The 22,669-nt window shown below is 38.6% G+C and overlaps 1 protein-coding gene across 1 annotated transcript in view; it reads left to right on the forward strand.

The window, feature by feature from the left end:
• Positions 1 to 20,214, forward strand: part of aebp1a (AE binding protein 1a) — a 108,449-nt gene extending 88,235 nt beyond the window's left edge. Inside the window, exons 8-19 of the mRNA XM_063013685.1 lie at positions 4,897 to 5,006; positions 6,505 to 6,644; positions 8,680 to 8,764; positions 9,620 to 9,764; positions 9,854 to 9,933; positions 10,069 to 10,192; positions 11,359 to 11,555; positions 11,651 to 11,824; positions 12,387 to 12,780; positions 13,510 to 13,649; positions 14,202 to 14,301; positions 19,092 to 20,214. Coding sequence (XP_062869755.1) covers positions 4,897 to 5,006; positions 6,505 to 6,644; positions 8,680 to 8,764; positions 9,620 to 9,764; positions 9,854 to 9,933; positions 10,069 to 10,192; positions 11,359 to 11,555; positions 11,651 to 11,824; positions 12,387 to 12,780; positions 13,510 to 13,649; positions 14,202 to 14,301; positions 19,092 to 19,825 — 2,423 coding nt within the window. The 3' untranslated portion in view covers positions 19,826 to 20,214. The remainder of the gene's footprint in view (positions 1 to 4,896; positions 5,007 to 6,504; positions 6,645 to 8,679; positions 8,765 to 9,619; positions 9,765 to 9,853; positions 9,934 to 10,068; positions 10,193 to 11,358; positions 11,556 to 11,650; positions 11,825 to 12,386; positions 12,781 to 13,509; positions 13,650 to 14,201; positions 14,302 to 19,091) is intronic.
• Positions 20,215 to 22,669: the final 2,455 nt, after the last annotated feature.

The raw sequence follows: 22,669 nt of genomic DNA on the forward strand, positions 1-22,669 counted from the left end.
CAAGCAAATACTATACACTGACAAGTAAAGACTATAAACTTGACAAGCAAAGACTTTACACTGACAAGCAAAGACTACACACTTGACAAGCAAAGACTATACGCTGACAAGCAAAGACTTTACACTGACAAGCAAAGACTATACACTGACAAGCAAAGACTATACACTTGACAAGCAAAGACTTTACACTGACAAGCAAAGACTACACACTGACAAGCAAAGACTACACACTTGACTAGCAAAGACTATACACTGACAAGCAAAGACTTTACAGTGACAAGCAAAGACTATACACTTACAAGCAAAGACTATACACTTAACAAGCAAAGACTGTACACTAAAAAGCAAAGACTATGCCCTGTGGATTAGAATCATTTACTCAGAATGATCCTTTTTTATTTCTGTACTCTTGCACATGGAACTGGGTTCATTGCCAAAAAGCAAAAAATATGACAAGCAAAGACTATACACTGACAAGCAAAGACTGTACACTGACAAGCAAAAACTATACACTGACAAGGAAAGACTATGTCCTGACAAGTAAAGACTATACCTATACAATACAAAGACTATGTCCTGACAAGCAAAGACTATACACTGACAAGCAAAGACTATAAACTTGACAAGCAAAGACTATACACTGACAAGCAAAGACTGTACACTTGACAAGCAAAGACTATACACTTGACAAGCAAAGACAATGTCCTGACAAGCAAAGACTATACAATGAGAAGCAAAGACTATACACTTGTCAAGCAAAGACTATACACTGACAAGCAAATACTATGCACTTGACAAGCAAAGACTATACACTGACAAGCAAAGACTATGTCCTGACAAGCAAAGACTATACCCTTACAAGCAAAGACTATACACTGACAAGCAAAGACTATACACTGACAAGCAAAGACTATACACTTACAAGCAAAGACTATACACTGACAAGCAAAGACTTTACACTTACAAGCAAAGGCTATACACCGACAAGCAAAGACTATACACTAGCAAGCAAGGACTATACACTGACAAGCAATGACTATACACCAACAAGCAAAGACTATACACTGTCAAGCAAAGACTGTACACCCACAAGCAAAGACTAAATACTGACAAGCAAGGACTATACATTGACAAACAAAAACTATACACTCACAAGCAAAGACTATAGACTGACAAGGAAAGACTATACACCGACAAGCAAAGACTGTACACTGACAAGCAAAGACAATACAAAGACAATACACTTGACAAGCAAACACTATACACTGACCAGCAATGACTATACACTGACAAGCAAAGACTAAACACTGTCAAGCAAAGACTAAACACTGTCAAGCAAAGACTGTACACCCACAAGCAAAGACTATGTCCTGACAAGCAAAGACTATGCACTGACAAGCAAGGACTATACACTGACAAGCAAAGATTGTACACTGACAAGCAAAGACTATACACTGACAAGCAAAGACTATGCCCTGTGGATTGAAATCATTTACTTAGAATGATCACTTTTTTCTCATGTACTCCTGCACATGGAACAGGGTTTATTGCCAGAAAGCAAAAAATATGACAAGCAAAGACTATACACTGACAAGCAAAGACTGTACACTGACAAGCAAAAACTATACACTGACAAGGAAAGACTATACACTGACAAGCAAAGACTATACACCGACAAGCAAAGACTATACACTGTCAAGCAAAGACTGTACACCCACAAGCATAAACTATACACTTACAAGCAAAGACTATGTCCTGACAAGCAAAGACTATACACTGACCAGCAAAGACTATACACTGACAAGCAAAGACTATGTCCTGATCAGCAAAAAGTATACACTGACAAGCAAAGACAATACAATGACAAGCAAAGACTATGTCCAGATAAGCAAAGACTATATACTGACAAGCAAAGACTATGTCCTGACAAGCAAAGACTATACACTGACAAGCAAAGACTATAAACTTGACAAGCAAAGACTATACACTGACAAGCAAAGACTATACACTTGACAAGCAAAGACTTTACACGGACAAGCAAAGTCTATGTCCTGACAAGCAAAGACGATACACTTACAAGAAAAGACTATACACTTGACAAGCAAAGACTATACACTGACAAGCAAATACTATGCACTTGACCAGCAAAGACTATACACTGACAAGCAAAGACTTTACACTGACAAGCAAAGACTATAAACTTAACAAGGAAAGACGATACACTGACAAGGAAAGACTAAACACTTAACAAGCAAAAACTTTACACGGACAAGCAAAGACTATGTCCTGACAAGCAAAGACTATACACTGACAAGCAAAGACTATACACTTGACAAGCAAAGACTATACACTGACAAGCAAATACTATGCACTTTACAAGCAAAGACTATACACTGACAAGCAAAGATTATGTCCTGACAAGCAAAGACTATACACTGACAAGCAACGACTATACACTTGACAAGCAAAGACTTTACATGGACAAGCAAAGACTATGTCCTGACAAGCAAAGACTATACACTGACAAGAAAAAACTATACACTTGACAAGCAAAGACTATACACTGACAAGCAAATACTATGCACTTGACAAGCAAAGACTATACACTGACAAGCAAAGACTATGTCCTGACAAGCAAAGACTATGTCCTGATAAGCAAAGACTATGTCCTGACAGGCAAAGACTATACACTGACAAGCAAAGACTATGTCCTGACAAGCAAAGACTATACACTGACAAGCAAAGACTATACACTTGACAAGCAAAGACTTTACACGGACAAGCAAAGTCTATGTCCTGACAAGCAAAGACGATACACTTACAAGAAAAGACTATACACTTGAAAAGCAAAGACTATACACTGACAAGCAAATACTATGCACTTGACCAGCAAAGACTATACACTGACAAGCAAAGACTTTACACTGACAAGCAAAGACTATAAACTTAACAAGGAAAGACTATGTCCTGATAAGCAAAGACTATGTCCTGACAGGCAAAGACTATACACTGACAAGCAAAGACTATGTCCTGACAAGCAAAGACTATACACTGACAAGCAAAGACTATAAACTTGACAAGCAAAGACTATACACTGACAAGCAAAGACTATACAACTGACAAGCAAAGACTTTACACGGACAAGCAAAGACTATGTCCTGACAAGCAAAGACTATACACTGACAAGCAAAAACTATACACTTGACAAGCAAAGACTATACACTGACAAGCAAAGATTATACACTTTACAAGCAAAGACTATACACTGACAAGCAAAGACTATGCACTTGACAAGCAAAGACTATACACTGACAAGCAAAGACTATGTCCTTACAAGCAATGACTATACACTGATAAGCAAAGACTATACATTTGACATGCAAAGACTTTACACGGACAAGCAAAGACTATGTCCTGAAAAACAAAGACTATACACTGACAAGAAAAGACTATACACTTGACAAGCAAATACTATGCACTTGACAAGCAAAGACTATACACTGACAAGCAAAGACTATGTCCTGATAAGCAAAGACTATGTCCTGACAAGCAAAGACTATACACTGACAAGCAAAGACTATGTCCTGACAAGCAAAGACTATACACTGACAAGCAAAGACTATAAACTTGACAAGCAAAGACTATACACTGACAAGCAAAGACTATACAACTGACAAGCAAAGACTTTACACGGACAAGCAAAGACTATGTCCTGACAAGCAAAGACTATACACTGACAAGCAAAAACTATACACTTGACAAGCAAAGACTATACACTGACAAGCAAATACTATGCACTTGACAAGCAAAGAATATACACTGACAAGCAAAGACTGTACACTGACAAGCAAAGACTATGCCCTGTGGATTGGAATCATTTACTCAGAATGATCATTTTTTTTCTCCTGTACTCCTGCACATGGAACAGGGTTCATTGCCAGAAAGCAAAAAATATGACAAGCAAAGACTATATACTGACAAGCAAAGACTGTACACTGACAAGCAATAACTATACACTGACAAGGAAAGACTATACACTGACAAGCAACGACTATACACTGACAAGCAAAGACTATGTTTTGACAAGCAAAGACTATACACTGACAAGCAAAGACTATGTCCTGATAAGCAAAGACTATATACTGACAAGTAAAGACTATAAACTTGACAAGCAAAGACTATACCCTGACAAGCAAAGACTATACACTTGACAAGGAAAGACTTTACACTGACAAGCAAAGATTATGTCCTGACAAGCAAAGACTATACACTGACAAGCAAAGACTACAAACTTGACAAGCAAAGACTATACACTGACAAGCAAAGACTTTACACTTGACAAGCAGACTATACACTGACAAGCAAAGACAATACACTTGACAAGCAAAGACTATGTCCTGACAAGCAAAGACTGCATACGCACACAAGGTACATGGTCTATATTTTTTCAGTTGTGTAAACACTTAAAAAATATTTTTTTTTAAATAAATTGTTTCTATGTAGGTTACCTTAGCATACAGCTAATAAACTGATTAGATAGCAGAATGGCTAGACATCACAGGAGTTTGTTGAGACCTTTGGAACACTTCCTGACATTTAATGCAAACCTACTGCAATTTGTTCTATAAAAAAAAATTAGTATCAGGATACATTTTAGATCTTATTTACATCAGGTTATTCCATCAGATTTTTTCATGTTAACAAACGTTTCAAATTTAGGTAGGTTATGTTAGCATGTTATTTTTATGTTGGCTGTGGTTGGTTCAAAATTGTAGTGCATAGACATCAACCTTGTAATAAGGGATAAAACATTTAAACAACTTTTAAAGTGTTTAGTTTAGAGACACATTCATAAATAAAGTTTTACTGATTATACTACTTCCTGTCCCATTTTAGAATGCCCTCCTCTTGGCATGGAGTCACACCGTGTGGAGGATGACCAAATCTCTGCCTCCTCAACTTCCCATCATGGATATGCAGCCCAGAGAGGCCGTTTAAACATGCAGGTGCCAAAACTCTTGGTGTTGTACTGAAAAGTAGTGTTTGCCCTTTTTTGATTGCTGCATATTCACACTTACTTTTAAAATGCATTGAAAGTGTTACCACAAGGGTCACTGTAATGGCTGTATGTCTGGACAGAGCAATTTAATGAACAAATGTATTGCCATCAAGAACATTGATGTTAATAACCTCTATAATATATACATGTACACATGTATGTGGCTCGGACTTGACCTGCCTTGGCCTCTCTTAGCAAATATCAGCTGCATGTTGGGAAACTCAAGCTGGGATAAATTCCAAAAAAGTATGTATTGTACAAACCCCATTTCCAGAAATGTTGGGACCCTTTAAGGAAAATGCAATAACAAGAAAAGTTATTTGTTAATTCTTTTGAATCTTTATTTAACTGACAAAAGTAGAAAGAAAAGATTTCAAATGTTTTCAATAAGAAACTTCATTGTAAGTTTGTAAATATAAACATTCCACAAAAAAGCAGATGAATTGGTAACAGGTGAGCAATGATGGGTCGTGGCTCACCACTTTGTACCAAACGTCATGAGAGAATTATCAATCAGTTCAAAATAAATATTTTTCAATGCAACATTGCAAATTATTTAGGTCTTTTGTCATGCAACCGTTGTTACTTAACACAGTCTGTTACTGCATCAATAAATGCAACTTGAAACTTTGTTATACAAAGAGAAAGAGCCATACATCAATCCTATATAGAAATGCCACCAAGTTCTCTAGCCCCAAGCTCATCTCAGATGGACCAAATGACAATGGAAACATTTGCCCAACTTTTCTGAAAACTGGATTTGTACTTTACCAAATGTTTAAATTATTATAACATGCAATTTAACTACAGTAACTAATTATTATATATAAAGTTATTGGCTCAATTTTAGCAGTTGTTGGTATTAAGGCATTAACAGCTGTGATATGGGTTAGCAGACGTTTGTCCGAACTAAGGGCATAATGTAGCTAAAAGTTACTTCTCCAAATGTTGTTCTGACTCTACTAGTTGACTAGATGTAATGATCTTTTTTACCTGGGTAAAAAAAGTTTAGTGACATATAAATTTGGTTATTGGAGAAAGTATTTTATTTTCATAACAACCTATTTGTGAATCATTTAAGCAGCATGCAATTAAGCATAATTAAGCTAAAATATAGGAACATCATCAAAGAAAGTGTTTGCATTATAGGGTATAGGGTATAGGGTATTCCCAGATATAGAATGTATGGTGCAAGTAGATTAATCAGATTATTGTTGTTTAGGGGTACTACAAGATTTACATCTTGGCACTATTGCCTTTAACACAAAAGGTTTTTCAATTGCAGCTTTGCCAGGAATTCCAGCTTTGTGAAGCTCAAAATATGTTTTTGATTTTATTTTAATCAAAAGTGTCATTAACTGTAATCTCTGTGTTTCACATTGTGCAAAAAGTGTTTTTACCTTGAATAGCCATTTTTCTTCCATTGTTCTGCCTTGATTGCACAGGCCTCAGATAATGAGGAAGATATTTATGGAGGGGCCTGGTGTGCAGACAGCGAAGAAAAGGACCACTGGTTTCAGCTTGCTTCCCGTCGAGAGGTGGAGTACACTGGGGTCATCACTCAGGGTAGAGACTCTGAAACTGAGTAAGAAACATAAATATTAATTCTTCTCTACTTCAATGTTATTCTGAAGGGTGAGTAAGGCATGGCAATGCTGTAACCCTATAATTCTGAAGATCTTTTAATCATAATCCAAAAGTTTTTACTGAATATTGGGAGAGTGATGCAGTGTAATTTTTCACTATTGAGGAAAATTGGAAAAAATTGTTTCCAATAAGTAACAAGAACAATAATAAGGTTTGACATATCAGTTAATCCAAACCTGCTCTAAAACAATGAACTAAGATTAAGGAGACTAGAAGACTCCTAGCGTACTTAGCATGGTAAAGCCTAACACTTTCCTCATGTGTATGTAATGTGGGAATTAATCTTTGTTTGTGTATGAATCAATTTAAGTCTCACTTGTAGGTAAACACCGACATTTTAGTCTAATCATGGCCTAATGGTGTGCAACCCAGTTTCCTCAATGAATTTTGACCAGCACAAGCAGTTCTGATTTTTGTGCAGTTTGTTTAGAAAGGGATTATTGAAGGAGTCTTTCTTGCCTACACATTTGTTGCAGGAAAGCTGGACAAGGCCTCAGTGCTGAGCCAAGAAAACTATCCACCTTGTGCACATGTGGCAGCTAGGAATTTAAGCAGGCAACACTTCTATTGGCATCTACCCAAAGTTTCTTTTTGCACCAGATTAGAAGATCTGAGGGTCAACTGTGTTCTTTAAGACACTGAAGTCAATGCCTGGCATGATGCAAAGGCTTGTCCTTGCTCAAGGAAACCATATCTATAAAACTACCAGAGTTACTAGAGTTGTTTTGTTCTGTCATTAATTTTAGAAGCAGATTGGTACAGGTAGTAATTTCTAAAACCAAGAGTGAATAGTTTTTTTTTTTTACAATTTGCTAAAGTTTGTGTGGCCTACAGCTTCATAGCTGAGTTGTTGAGTTTATGATGTTAGAACTGGGTGTAGCTGATCTAGGGTAAAAATCTAATTAGAGTGGATGTCCACATACAATATATTGCCAAAAGTATTCGCTCATCTGCCTTCACACACATATGAACTTAAGTGACATCCCATTCTTAATCCATAGGGTTTAATATGATGTCGCCCACCCTTTGCAACTATAACAGCTTCAACTCTTCTAGGAAGGCTACCACAAGGTTTAGGAGTGTGTTTATGGGAATTTTTGACCATTCTTTCAGAAGCGCATTTGTGAGGTCAGACACTGATGTTGGACGAGAAGGCCTGGCTTGCAGTCTCCGCTCTAATTTATCCCAAAGGTGTTCTATCGGGTTGAGGTCAGGACTCTGTGCAGGCCAGTCAAGTTCTTCCACACCAAACTCCCATCCCCAAACTGTTCCCCCAAAATGAAATTGTCCAAAATCTCTTGCTATGCTGAAGAATTAAGAGTTCCTTTCATTGGAACTAAGGGGCTGAGCCCAACTTCTGAAAAACAGCCCCACACCATAATCCCCCCTCCACCAAACTTTACACTTGGCACAATGCAGTCAGACAAGTACCGTTCTCCTGGCAACTGCCAAACCCGCTCTGTCATTTTACGTGGCCTACCACTTCGTGGCTGAGTTGCTGTAGTTCCCAATCACTTCCACTTTGTTATAATACCACTGACAGTTGACTGTGGAATATTTAGTAGCGAGGAAATTTAATGACTGGACTTGTTGCACAGGTGGCATCCTATCATGGTACCATGCTGGAATTCACTGAGCTCCTGAGAGCGACCCATTCTTTCACAAATGTTTGTAGAAGCAGTCTGCATGCCTAGGTGCTTGGTTTTATACACCTGTGGCCATGGAAGTGATTGAAACACCTGAATTCAGTGATTTGGATGGGTGAGTGAATACTTTTGGCAATATAGTGTACTTTAACCATGTTGTGTATGTGGTAAATCATTTGCATGATTACACATACCTAGTTGTCTTGATCTAATACTAGTTATATAAAATAGTGTAGAAGATCACTTGTCACAAACATGAATTACAGGATGATATAGAGAAAATAAAGGAATGTTTCTAACAAAATAATTTTTTTTGGTTTTTTGCAGCAATGATTTTGTTTCTTCATATTTCGTGTCCTTCAGCAATGACAGTCGTGAATGGACAGTACTTCACGATGGCTATGCTGAATGGGTGATTTTTACTGATTAGTACTGTACACATTAATAATCAAGCAATTCTCTGTAACAAATTAACATAGTATTTTATTTGGTTGATACAAAAGCAAAACTCAGGGGTTACTGTCATTATCCATATATGAAACACTGTAATATTTATACATTTTTAGTTACAGTTTAGTCCTATAGCATTTTATAGCAAAAATGGCACATTTGTCTGTTTAGTATACTGTATATAAGGTATATTATAAAAACAATGCCATCATTCATGACATCCATGTTTTACCTTCCTCTTCAAACCTACTGATACATGCAGAAGGTGGATTGGCTGCTTTAAATTGCTCCTAGTTTTAAGTTGGTGAGTGTTTAAAATCCTGAGATGAATGGTGTGCCAGGCCCTTAATTACTCCCCTCTGCTACCCCAGACCACTGCTACCCAGACCAAGATAAACTAGCTAGACAAAATGATGATGGTGATGTAACAAAAGCATGGTCAAAAAATTGCATACACTAGTAAGGGACATTTTCAATTTCGTTGTGCAAGTGTACAAGTACAATGTGCAATGACAATAAAGGATTTGTGTTATGCAATGGCAGTATTGCAATGTTAGTCGTTCCTGCAACTGTTCTTTTTTCTGTGACTGAATGATTAGAACACATCCAGAGGCACTTCAATCAATTTAATACATTAATTTTGTGGTATGGCCTCTTAGTTCATTCATACTGGTGCTGTGTAGCAATGATATTGTGTGTCCTTTCACAGTAAGGATAAAGAACTAGTGATGTTTTCTTGATATTCAAAAAATGTTAACAAATTAATTCTTCCACACTGATAAATTTAAATATTCATCATATTTTTTATCCATTTTAGCTCTTCTATGGCAATGTGGACAAGGACACACCGGTAAAGACTGAGTTCATCCAGCCTGTGGTTGCACGGTACATTAGAATATTACCTCAGAGCTGGAATGGCAGTCTGTGTATGAGACTGGAAGTTCTTGCCTGCCCCCTGCCCAGTAAGCAGCTAGCTTTACAACTTAATACCCCCAATATACGTACTCAAGAGTCAAAACGTCTTCTCATAAAACAAGCCTGTTTTTAACAGATAGTTACCCGACTGAGAATGATGTCACACCCAATGATGACTTGGATTACAGGCATCACAACTACAAGGAGATGAGACATGTGAGACCACCCTTCCATACCTATAATAATAAGTACTAAAGACTTGAGGTCAAAGGGTAAAATTCCTGTCACCCTTTATTTGGGTGAACGTTGGGTTGGTAGGATTTTAACCTTCATTTAGGTCTTTTCATACAGATGATGAAGGTGATCAATGAGGAATGTCCTAACATTACCAGAACCTATAACATTGGCAAGAGCTTTCAAGGGCTGAAGATGTATGCAATGGAGATTTCGGACAATCCAGGAGAACACGAGACAGGTCTTTAAAAAAATTCTAATCTATCTATCTATCTATCTATCTATCTATCTATCTATCTATCTATCTATCTATCTATCTATCTATCTATCCATCCATCCATCCATCCATCCATCCATCCATCCATCCATCCATCCATCCATCCATCCATCCATCCATCTAGCTATCTACAGTATATCTATATCAATATCTAAATGATATTGCTGATTATAAGAATTATTATGAAGATTTCAGGAGCTCAAAAAATCACACACTTTGCACTACATAGAAGTTCACAATATAAAAGGTGGACTGAAATTGCAGCTCAGTATAAGCAAGAGAGTTGGTGAATGGGTGATGCCTTGAAATGGGATTGGCAACCTTTGTCCAGAGTATTCCTGCTTTGTAACTGGGTGATGCTGGACCAATCACAAACTTGCCCAAGATGAAACAACTACTGCAAATAATGATGATGATGTAACTACAGCAGTATCAGAACATATTTTATGTACTTCTAGGGTATGTGTATGCCATAGCTGTCATTTCAGTGACTTCTGAAAGTGTTCTTTTTTTAGACTAAATAAGTGGAGTATTTAAACGTCATAATCTGACACACTTTGGATCTAAAAAGTTGAGAGTCAAGGGACAAGCTTCCACTTGATTTCTGCAACCGTTCCTTTTCTGAATTACTGGAACACAGCAATAAAAGCTCCTTTGGAATGAATTGGAATTTTGATTGCAAGCCATGTCTTTTTGATTCATACTTTTTTAAATGCTTTTTTAAATCTTTCCCAACACACTTCAGATTCCTGTGGAATTACTTTTTAGATTAGTAAAGGCTGTTATAGCCACAAAAAGGGGAATCAACTCCATATTAATGCCCTCGGGATGGCTATGTTATTAAATGGGGTGTCCAATAAGCTCAAGGTCAGGCGTTCACATACTTACAATATAGTGTATTTCAGATATCCAAAATGTATAGCACTCCCAACTGTGGACAGTTAGTGATCTCCTTCAGGTTCTTTCAGCTTCTCTATGATATTGCTTGCCCAGTATTTGACTCAGACTGGCAGGAAGGACTTCCAGGCTGATAGGAGCCAACATTAAGAAAAGTAAATATTTAACTTCAAATTAAGACTTAAAGATTGTTAGTTATGGTAAACACTTGGTACTTTATGTCAATATTTCAGGTGAACCTGAATTCCGCTACACCGCAGGACTGCATGGGAATGAAGTTTTGGGCAGAGAGCTCCTGCTACTGCTTATGCAATTCCTGTGCAAGGAGTACAATGATGACAATCCTCGCGTACGGCGTCTGGTGGATGGAGTGCGCATTCATTTAGTACCCTCCCTTAATCCAGATGCACATGAGTTGGCTTTTGAAACGGTGTGAAATAATTTGCTGCATTTTGCTGCATTCTGTTTAATGAACATTTCACATTCTGTATTTTTATCTAAATATTTTTATTCAATTTTTATCAGGGCTCAGAAATGGGAAATTGGGCACTGGGCCATTGGACACAGGAGGGTTATGACATATTCCAGAACTTTCCAGATCTTAACAGCATACTCTGGGGTGCAGAAGACAGAGGCTGGGTTCCTCGTATAGTGCCAAACAACCATATCCACATACCTGAGAATTTTTTGAATGGCTCGGTAGGCACAAACCTTTTATAAAAAATTTTTAATATATTGATATAGCATATAATATTAAATCACTGTATTAAAAAATCCTTTTTTGTAATCATCTATAATAATGATCAATTATCTTAACTGTAATCTTATGCTGTAAAATATGTATTGTTATTTATATTTAACATATAAATAATAAATATTTAATATTTATTATTCTACCCTATTTTATTTTAACTTGTATTTACTCTGTGCAGAAGCTGCTGAAGTCTATGAACAGACAATGAGTCCTAAAAGATTTAGATAAATTTAGATTTTCTGAAGAAGATTTTACTACATTCTCCTTTTCTGGGCTTTGTTCAAGAGTAATGTAAGAGGGTATGTCTAACCTCTTACACCACTCATGAAAAAAGCCCAGAAATAAAAAGATGTTCACAGAATTTCTTGTGTGCTAGCCCACTGTGCCACCAAATCAACCATAAACTTTGCATTTTTATAATTGAAATAAAACTGTTCCTAAAATAAATTAAATAAAAAACACACCAAACCTAAATTAGTTTAAAATCTGCTCATTATTTGTGCCCAGGTGGCTGTTGAGACTAAAGCCATAATTTCATGGATGGAGCGAACGCCTTTCGTTTTGGGTGCAAACCTACAAGGCGGTGAGAAGATTGTGACCTACCCGTTTGACATGCAGCGGCCGCCCAAGGACACTACCATGAATGGCAGAGGGGGTCAGCGCAATGGCCGTCCAGTGACAGATTACCACATGAACGAGGATACATGGGCCCGGATTCAGAGGCAAAACGAGGGTGCACTGCGGGAGACGGCAGACGAGAACATGTTTCGTTGGTTGGCCACGAGCTATGCCCACAGCCACCTCACCATGACGGAGACCCAGCACGGCTCATGTCACACTGTCGATGTCACAGAGGGCCAGGGCATTATTAACCGTGCCAGCTGGAAGCCTGTTGTTGGAAGTAAGTGTGAAAAAAGTGTATATTAATAAAATATTGATAAAAGGTGTTCCACAATTTCTAAATATGTGACTCATCTAAAGTTTTTTTTTTGCATTTCCCCCCCAATTTTCCTCCCAATCTAGTCGTGTCCAATTACTTGATTGCATTACGCTTCGTCTCTTCTTATGTTGACCACCACTCTGACTAAGTAGAGCCGTGACACACGCCCCCTGCAGTAGCCGACTGCTTCTTTTCACCTGCACAAGGCGAGTTCAATTGTGGATCAGCTTTGTGTACAGAGAGACACACTCTGATTCTCATTATCCCTCGACTCTGTGCAGGCACCATCAATCAGCCAGCAGAGGTCGTAATTGCTTAAGTTATGAGGAATCTCCTCTGGCACCCTCCCTGAACAACAAGCCAATCATTGTTCGTGTAGGCGCTCAGCCTGCTGGTAGCAGAATTGAGATTTAAACCAACAAGCGTGTTTTACCTCTGTGCCACCTGAGCGCCCCTAAAGAATTTATCATTGTTTTAGATTGCACATTTCAAATGTGGTCTTGTATTTTTGTAAACAATTTCTGATTGTAAATGTAACTATATTTCCTATTGCACTTTGCATTTTAATCTAAGGTCGTGACTATAATTTTTTACAGAAGGTTCCGGGAGGATTAATTAAATCAAGGCACTGAATATTAATTTCATTGTGCTGTAATTAATATCAAACCAGCTTTTCTTACTGATCAACAGGCATGAATGATTTCAGTTACCTTTACACTAACTGCTTTGAGATATCCATCTTCCTGGGCTGTGACAAGTTTCCTCATGAGAGTGAGCTGCCACTGGAGTGGGAGAACAACCGAGAGTCCTTGCTGAGTTTTATAGAACAGGTAAAACAATACAACACCTCCCCCAGTTCTGACAATTTAAAGCCCTATAATGAAATACACCCAGTGAATAAAAGTATGTGGATGTCTGACCATGAGCTTGTTGGACATTTAGTTCCAAAACCACTATGATGGAGCTGACCCCCCTTTCCCCCCTTACATTTATAATTGATTCCACTCTCCACAGCCTTTCCACATGGTTTTGGAGTGTGTCAGTTGGAGATTTGAGCCCAGCATTTGCATAGTTTAAAAGGGTTCATATGAGGGCTCTGTGCAGGCCACTGGAGTCCCTCCACATCACTCTCAACAAGCCTTGTATTTAAGGTCTGTACTTTGTACACAGGAGCACAGTCATGCCTAAACAGGAATGTCTTAAGTCTCCCAAAACAATGCAACAATGTTGAAAGCATGTTATTTGTTTTATACACCTGTTAGCAAAAAACCTGTGGCTGAAACACCTGAACTTAAAAATGTAAAGGGGGTCCACATACTTTTGGCCATATACCATATCAACAAAACATGTTTACAATGTAACAAACCCCTGTCATCAACCAGGTGCATCGTGGAATCAAAGGTGTAGTCAAGGACGTAGATGGCAATTACATCGCAAATGCTACAATATCTGTTGAGGGCATCAGGCATGATGTTAAATCAGGTAAGCTTTAAAAAGGACAGTTGTATACAAAGTTGTTGGACACGCTGCATTATCTGTCAATTTTTGATGTGAATAAAAAACTAAGCACAACTGATATAGCCGATTTTTAAAAAAATATAGTTTTCCACTGCTACCTGCAAAATACTTTAGTTCTCAAATGCTCTTGGGCTCTCTTGCATGCACAACATGTTTGAAATCAACTACAAATGTTTTTGCATAGTATCTCTCAGTACAATATGGTACTCATCCAAATCCAGAGCTATCGGTACCTAGCTAATGTGCTATTGTCCATTTTCAATTACACAAGGGTGTGCTTAAGGGTAGGAGCAGTTCACTAAAAATGAAGCAGTGACGGCAGACACCAGACACTGAGAGCCTTTTTTTCTTTTGGCTGCTCCCGTATTTAGGGGTTGCCACCTTGGATCATTCTGGTCCTCCTGCCTAATTTGATTCCGTTCTCTTTGAATATGGCACTCATTTTGTTACACCTCAGTATTCATTCTGTTTGACTAATCAGCTATCCGCATTGTTTCTTACTCTACCCACATGTAGAGTTGCCAACTGTCCCGTAAAATACGGAATTGTTCCTTATTTGGTGTTCCGTATTGAACTGTACGGTGGCTGAGAAGTGCAAAACAAATTAACATTTTAGAAAACAAAATTACAAAAGTAAAACATTTACAAGAGGTGAAACACTTTTACCAATGCCGAAACAAATTTACAAGAGGTGAAACACTTTTACCAATGCCGAAACAAATTTACAAACGGCCGATCAGACGGAAAGGGTAGGTACAATACACAGGAAGTGCTTGTTGCTTACCTGTTGTCAATCAATCTGTTTCGCGGGGTTAAAGTGAATGGAGTTTATTACGGTAACGCTAAACAATGTTTTGTCCATTTTCTGGAAATCATTTTATCCAGTTGGCCGCTTTTGTTTTTCTTGTGGGAAGTTCTTAGATTTTTTAAAAGTGCAGATGTTTAGACGTTGCCTGTGCATCTATATCTAGCTCTTCTAAACATCTAAGGAATTCCCACAAGAAAAACAAAAGTGGGCCAACTGGCTGAAATTATTTCCACAAAAATGGACAAAACATTGTTTAGTAGGGATGGGACATTCGATATCGAGGCTTCAAAGCTTGTTACACTTTCGTAAGACTCGCTGAGTTGACTCAGTGTATCAGAGCTCATATTAACCACCAGGAATGTGCGGGACTGATTCAAAGCTTTGGTGTTATCTTTTATCTCACTGCCTATTTAAAAGACAGTCAAACCCCTGATCACTCTCCGAGTCTCAGAGAATTGTACATAACAAATGTTAACGCAATGCTTTATTAAATTTGCAGATGAAAACATAAATATTTGGTGATCTAATTAACCACAGAGGGTTCGTATGTTGAGTATATTCAGGCTGCAATGCATTCTTAAAGCAATCAGGTGTCACTCTGCTCTGATGTCCACTTTCAATGCTTCAAATCATTTTCAGCACAATCAGGAAAAAGCTTCAAAAGCTTTAATGATGCTTCATCTGCCCATCACTACTGTTTAGCGTTACCGTCACAAACTCAATTCACTTTACCCCCACGAAACAGTTTTATTGACAACAGGTAAGCAACAAGCACTTCCTGTGCATTGTACCTACCCTTTCCGTCTGATCGGCCGTTTGTAAATTTGTTTCGGCATTGGTAAAAGTGTTTCACCTCTTGTAAATTTGTTTCGGCATTGGTAAAAGTGTTTCACCTCTTGTAAATTTATTTCGGCATTGGTAAAAGTGTTTCACCTCTTGTAAATTTATTTCGGCATTGGTAAAAGTGTTTCACTTCTTGTAAATGTGTTACTTTTGTAATTTTGTTTTCTAAAATGTTAATTTGTTTTGCACTTCTCGGCCACCTTAGGGCAGAGCACATCGCACATACTTTTCCACCCTAGGTTACAATCCGGCTTAGGGCGAAACAGCAGGGCCGGTGCTAGAGAGATTTTCTCACTGTCCCCCTAAGCAACGTAGTCTAGAACCCGGGCTGCATGTCAGTGTGAAGATGGATTATGTAAAAATGTTGTTTGCATTATTGAGAAAAAATTTGTACATGATGTTCTTTATGCATGTTGTTTTGCCTAAAATATGGTTCTGATTTATTATTATAAAGAATGAAAATAATTTATGTTAAACAGCCTAAATAAAACATTTTGATAGTGTTCCTATGACAGTGTAAGACCCGTTATATTTTTTATAGGTGCAACCCTAACCACGTGCCCTGCTTTGGTATGCTTTGTCCCTACTAGCCAAGCTAAAAAGTGTAACTAAATTTAGCTGGGCTACTAAGGTCCTGGATTTTGTAAAGTTGCTTTGAGACAATGTATATTGTAAAAAGCGCTATATAAATAAAGTTGACTTGACTAAGGCACAGTATGGATCACTTGCCAGTGAAAGCAATCACATGAGGGATAACAGATCAGGTCATGGTTCTGCAAGCAACATGATTGTGCACAGTAGGTTTGGACAACACCACTCCTGTATTAGCTTGAGCATTTTTATAGCCTTTTCCTGCTTTCTGAGCATTATTTAGGTTTATTTTTAAATTCCCAGTAAAAGTCAGATTTACAGTCAAGCCAGAAAGTCTGCACACCCCTTTTATCTTATCCACCTTTTTTTACATTACAGACTCATTCTATAATAGATTGGGTTCATTTTTTGTCACAAAATTCGACACAAAATAGCCCACAATGACAAAGTGAAGTTTTTTAGACATTTGTGCTAATTTATTAAAAATCAAAATGTAAAATGTCATATGCACACAAGTGTGTACACCCTTTGATATGAAACCCAAAAGTGAGCTGAGGTGCATTTTGTTTTCACTGATACTGCTTGAGATGTTTCTACAATTTAATTGGAGTCCACCTGTGGTAAATTCCATTGATTAGACATGATTGGGAATTGCCAACACCTGCCTATATAGGGTCCCACAGCTGACAGTGCATATGAGAGCAAACTCCAAGCCATGGGGTTAAAGAAATTATCTGCAGACCTCAGAAACCGGACTGTGTAAAGGCATAGATCTGGAGAAGGGTACAGAAAAATTGCTGTAGCTTTACAAAAAGCTCTTTTTTCCAAAGAGCACAGTGGCCACCATCATTCGTAAATGGAAGAAGTTTGGAACCAAAATATTCCTAGACCTGGCCGCCCGGGCCAAACTGAGTGATTGAGGATGCCAGGGAGGTGAGCAGGAACCCGAGGGTCACTCTGACAGAGCTCCAGCATATCCTTGTGGAGATCAGAAGATCAACCATCCAGGCAGCACTCAACAAATCACGCCTTTATGGTAGAGTGACCAGACGGCACATGACAGCCCGCTTGGAGTTTGCCAAAAGGCACCTAGAGGACTCTCAAACCATGAGAAACAAGATTCTCTGGTCTAATGAAACCAAAATTGAACCTTTTGGCCTGAATACCAAGCGTCACGTCTCGAGGAAATCAGAAACCACTCATCATCTGGCTAATGCCATCCTACAGTGAAGCATGGTGGTGGCAGTGTCATGCTGTGGGGATGTTTGTCAGCAGCGGGACAGGACGACTAGTCCTGATAGAGGGAAAGATGAATGCAGCTAAGTACACCGAGATCCTTGAAGAAAACCTGCTCCATAGCGCTCTGGACCTCAGACTGGGGCGAAGGTTTACCTTCCAACATGACAATGACCCGAAGCACACAGCCAAGAAAACAAAAGGAGTGGCTTCAGAGAAAGTCTGTGAATGTCCCTGAGTGGCCCAGCCAGAGCCCAGACCTGAAACCAATCAAGCATCTGTGGAAGGAGCTGAAAATGGCTGTGTACCAACGCTCCCCATCCAACCTGACGGAGCTTGCAAGGATATGCCAAGAGGAATGAGCAAAAATGTCCAGAAACAAGTGTGCCAAGCTCGTAGCTTCTTTCCAAAGACGTCTTGAAGCTGTTATTGCAGCCAAAGGTGCTTCAACCAAGTATTAGGCTAAGGGTAGGTACAGATATGTAACCCCTAAATAAAGAATTTTTGTCAGTAAAATTAAGTTGCATATTTGCTAAATCCTGTTTTCACTTATTATAATTTTTGGCGATTGTGTGTAGATGTTTGAGGCAAAAAATGAACTCAATTTATTATAGAATGAGTCTGTAACGTAATAAAAAGTGGAGAAGGTGAAAGGGGTGTGCAGACTTTCTGGCTTGACTGTATGTTGTGCCCTGGACTAAGACAAAAACTGTTGACAAGCTATTTAAATTCTAGGATTATAAAACGGATAGTTCCGGTCCTAAAATCTGATTGGCTGAGCCGCGTTCGAAGCCGTTGTAAAATCCCAGATAAACGCACACCTAGGACCACCTCACATCATTCCATATTAATACGCCACTGAAGAGAAAAAGTTAATGTTATTTTCGCCCTCATGTTGCCTAGCAACACTGTTAATCGAACTATTTTGCGTCACGGAAGAATGCTTTATTGTAAGTTTATACACAATAAATACATTTATGAATTAAACATTGTTGTATTTATTATATTTTATGTTGACCGCCGTTTTATAAAAGCAATAAGCCACTCGAGACCGTGCATTACTGTTATGATTTTAGCACGGGGAAAGAAGTTTTAGGCACTCCGCTCGCGTCGTGCCAAAAACGTCATCCCCGTGCTAAAATCACAGTAATGCACGGCCTCTCGTGGCTTATTGCTTTATTTTACAACTACAAGGATGTCCAAACATTAGACATGCCATAATGACTTTATGTTAAGGTGATCTAATGTAAAGTACTTTCGCTTTTTTTTAATTAAGCTTCCACAGGTGACTACTGGCGTCTTCTAAACCCAGGAGAGTACCGTGTAACTGCGAGGGCTGATGGTTATTCATCTCAGACAAGATTGTGCATGGTGGGCTATGAGGCGGGTGCTACACGGTGCAGCTTCACATTAACCAAGTCCAACTGGGATCGAATTAAAGAAATTTTAGCCCAAAACCGTAATAAACCAGTAAGGACAGTCAGCAAAATCCAAGTAAAACAGCCCGGCACCACTAGTGCAGACAAAAGTCAGGTCACAGTGTCCCAGAACAGCAAAAATCCAGTCGTAGTAACCAAAATCAACAAAGGTGCAAGTACGGAGTCCCAAGGCAACAACAATCCAGTCATAGTATCCCAAAGCAACAAAGGTACAGAGTCCATTAGCATCAAAGTTCTACCCTCAGAGGCCCAGAATGAGCGACTTCGCCGTCTTCGCATGAATCGCTTGCGCCCGATGCAATGGCGCAGACTGCGACAGCAGAGGCTGAGAGCCACCATTAGCACCACCACAGAGGCCACCACACCCACAACCACCACTCAGCTTCCTACCACAACCCCGCCATTCATAACAGAGAGCATCGACTCCTGGTTCGACACATGGTTTGCACCTGAAGGCTCAGATCCAGTGAACCCAGATGACCAAGAAAACTTTCAAGGCCCAACAGAAATTGAGCCCCAAGAGAGAGAACCCACAGAAGATTACTTTGAGTATAGAATAGATGATTATTGAGTACAGGTGCTGTGTCCATGCACCCCATTTCAGCAGTACCTTTTTTTTTTTTTTTTGAGGTTTGCAGCTAATTTTGAATTTGATTCCAGTACTGCTCTACTAAAGTAGCAGGTAGTAACTATTTGTAAATACTTTTAATGTGTCCTGACAAGAAATAGCTAGATAATCATTTAATGGCATACAACCAAACAGCTTTTAATATGTTTTGTTAAGTAGGTGGTTATTGCCTTTTGCATTAGTGGGTCAGTCATGCAAAAATATACTCTGCTGACCGGAGACAGGAACACATCAGGATGTTATTGAAAGTTTTTACTGTAAGGAGAAAATTGTATCAAATAATTTTAAACTATATACAACTCCAAATCAGTAATAAAATAAATAAAATAAAAATGCAGTGTTCCTTACATTTACTTTGACTTTTATTTGATTGCAGACAGTTTGAACTCAAGATATTTCATGTTTTATCTGCTCATCTTCATTTCATTAGTTGATATGCCTCCATTCCTGCATTTCAGGCCTGCAACACATTCCAAAAAAAATTGGGACAGTAATGAGGTGAAAAAACTAAATAATGATGTGATTCCAAACAGGTGATGTCAACAGGTGATTGTGATCATGGTTTGATACATGAAAGGTTGAGTCTTTGAAGAGCAAAGATGGCCAGAGGATCTCCAGTTTGTCAACAAATGCGTGAGAAAATTATTGAAATGTTTAAAAACAATGTACCTCAAAGAAAGATTGGAGAAGATTTGCATATTTCTCCCTCTACAGTGCATAATGTCATTAAAAGATTCAAGGAATCATGAGGAATTTTAGTGCATAATGGTAAAGTTTAAGCTGAACGCCTGTGATCTTTGATCCCTCAAACGGCACTGCATCAAGAGCCACCACTCAGCAACAGCTGATATAACCACATTGGGCAAGGGATTACTTTGGCAAACCTTTGTCAAGCACTACTATACAGAGTTACATGCAAAAATGCCACTTAAAACTTTACTGTGCAAAAAAGAAGCTTATGTTAACCATGTCCAGAAGCGGTGTCGACCTCTCAGAGGGATCTGGAATGGGCCATAACACTGTGGAAACGTGTACTGTGGTCAGATGAATCAGCATTCCAGGTCTTTTTTTGGAAAAAATGGACGCTGTGTGCTCCGGACCAAAGACGAAAAGGACCATCCAGACTGTTATCAGCAACAAGTCCAAAAGCCAGGGTCTGTCATGGTATGGGGCTGTGTCAGTGCCCTTGACAAAGGTCATTTACACTTCTGTGACGGCAGCATTAATGCAGAAAAGTACACTGAGATCTTAGAACAACATATGCTGCCTTCAAGACGTCATCTTTTCCAAGGACGTCCATGCATTTTTTAACAAGACAAATGCCACATGCTGCACACTTTACAAAGGCATAGCTGCAGAAGAAGAGGGTACGGGTACAGGACTGGCCTGCCTGCAGTCCTGACCTGTCCACAATAAAGAATGTGTGGAGAATTTTGAAACAAAAAATGCAACAACTACGACCCCGTTCTGTTGCACATCTTAAGACATGTTTGCAGGAAGAATGGGACAAAATAAAACCTGAAACACTAAATCACTTGGTATCCTCTTTGCCAAAACGTCTTTTAAGTGTGGTGAAAAGAAATGGCAACATTACAAAGTGGTAAATGCGTTCCTTTCCCAGCTTTTTTCGGAATGTGTTGCAGGCCTGAAACGCAGCAATGGATGTTTATTAATAAATGAAATGAAATTGACCAGACAAAACATGAAATATTCATACGGTTCATACGGTCTGCAATGAAATTAAAGTCAAAGTAAATGTAAGAAACTCAGTGTTTTTTCATTATTTACATTTTCCATGCTGTCTCAAGTTTTTCTGATTTGGGGTTGTAAATGTAAGACAGTTTACTTTGTTTATAATTTACATAATTCACTCTTTTTGTATTGTCGTTTTTTTAAATAAAATGTTTGGATTCCAGCACACTTTATGATTGTGCTTATTGGTGAAATTTCTTGTCTGTTCGATGCACATAAGGGTTTGACATACTCTAGTTTATGGCTACTTCCCAAATTTGTATTATTTTTTATCTATTGTCACAAACATCCTATTTCTGGTCTTTGATAAAGTATTAAGTGGTAAAACACCTATACATTTTCTGTGAATTTGTATTTATTTACCTTATTTTCCTAAATGATAATAATATGTGCTGTTGCACTTTTTTTGAACAAATATTCATTCATTCATTCATTCTCTGTTTTTTACTTGGTCTGGGTTGCTGTGGGTCTAATTCATTGAGCAAAAGACAAGACAGTAGTGGTGGGCGGATCGATCCAAATATCGATAGTATCGATACCAACGTTGGTATCGGAATCGGATCGGTACTAGCGTGATGGGATCGATACTTTAGTTTAACTTTTTTCTCCGCTACATTCAGTACATTCCTCCCGTTGTTTCCAAAAGTAGATGTGTGTGTGTGTGTTTGCTCGCTCCTTCACATCTAACACACACACGGCCTTTCCCAAACCGTTCCCTCTTCACTAACACTCCACTACAGAGTGACACTCCACATGAAGTCACACTCTGTGCTGTGAAGCGAGCTTCCGATTAAGGGGAGGGTCTAAATTCAGGAGTCAACTCTGAGACGCCCTCTTTGCTTTTGAGCGGAAGAAGGAAGCTTCTGTCACCATGGCTACAGATAGACGCTTTTCTCGCCTTGCTGTCATGTCTTGCGCTCCGTTATCATTTCAGCATCTCCAAGCGGGAATACGAGCTCAGGAGACGCAAGCACCTGCTACTTTATAACTAGTATAAATGTATAGTTATGTTTTAATTCTCCAAAAAGTCGTGTT

Source organism: Trichomycterus rosablanca, chromosome 18, assembly GCF_030014385.1.
Source record: "Trichomycterus rosablanca isolate fTriRos1 chromosome 18, fTriRos1.hap1, whole genome shotgun sequence".
In the NCBI taxonomy this organism is placed as follows: domain Eukaryota; kingdom Metazoa; phylum Chordata; class Actinopteri; order Siluriformes; family Trichomycteridae; genus Trichomycterus; species Trichomycterus rosablanca.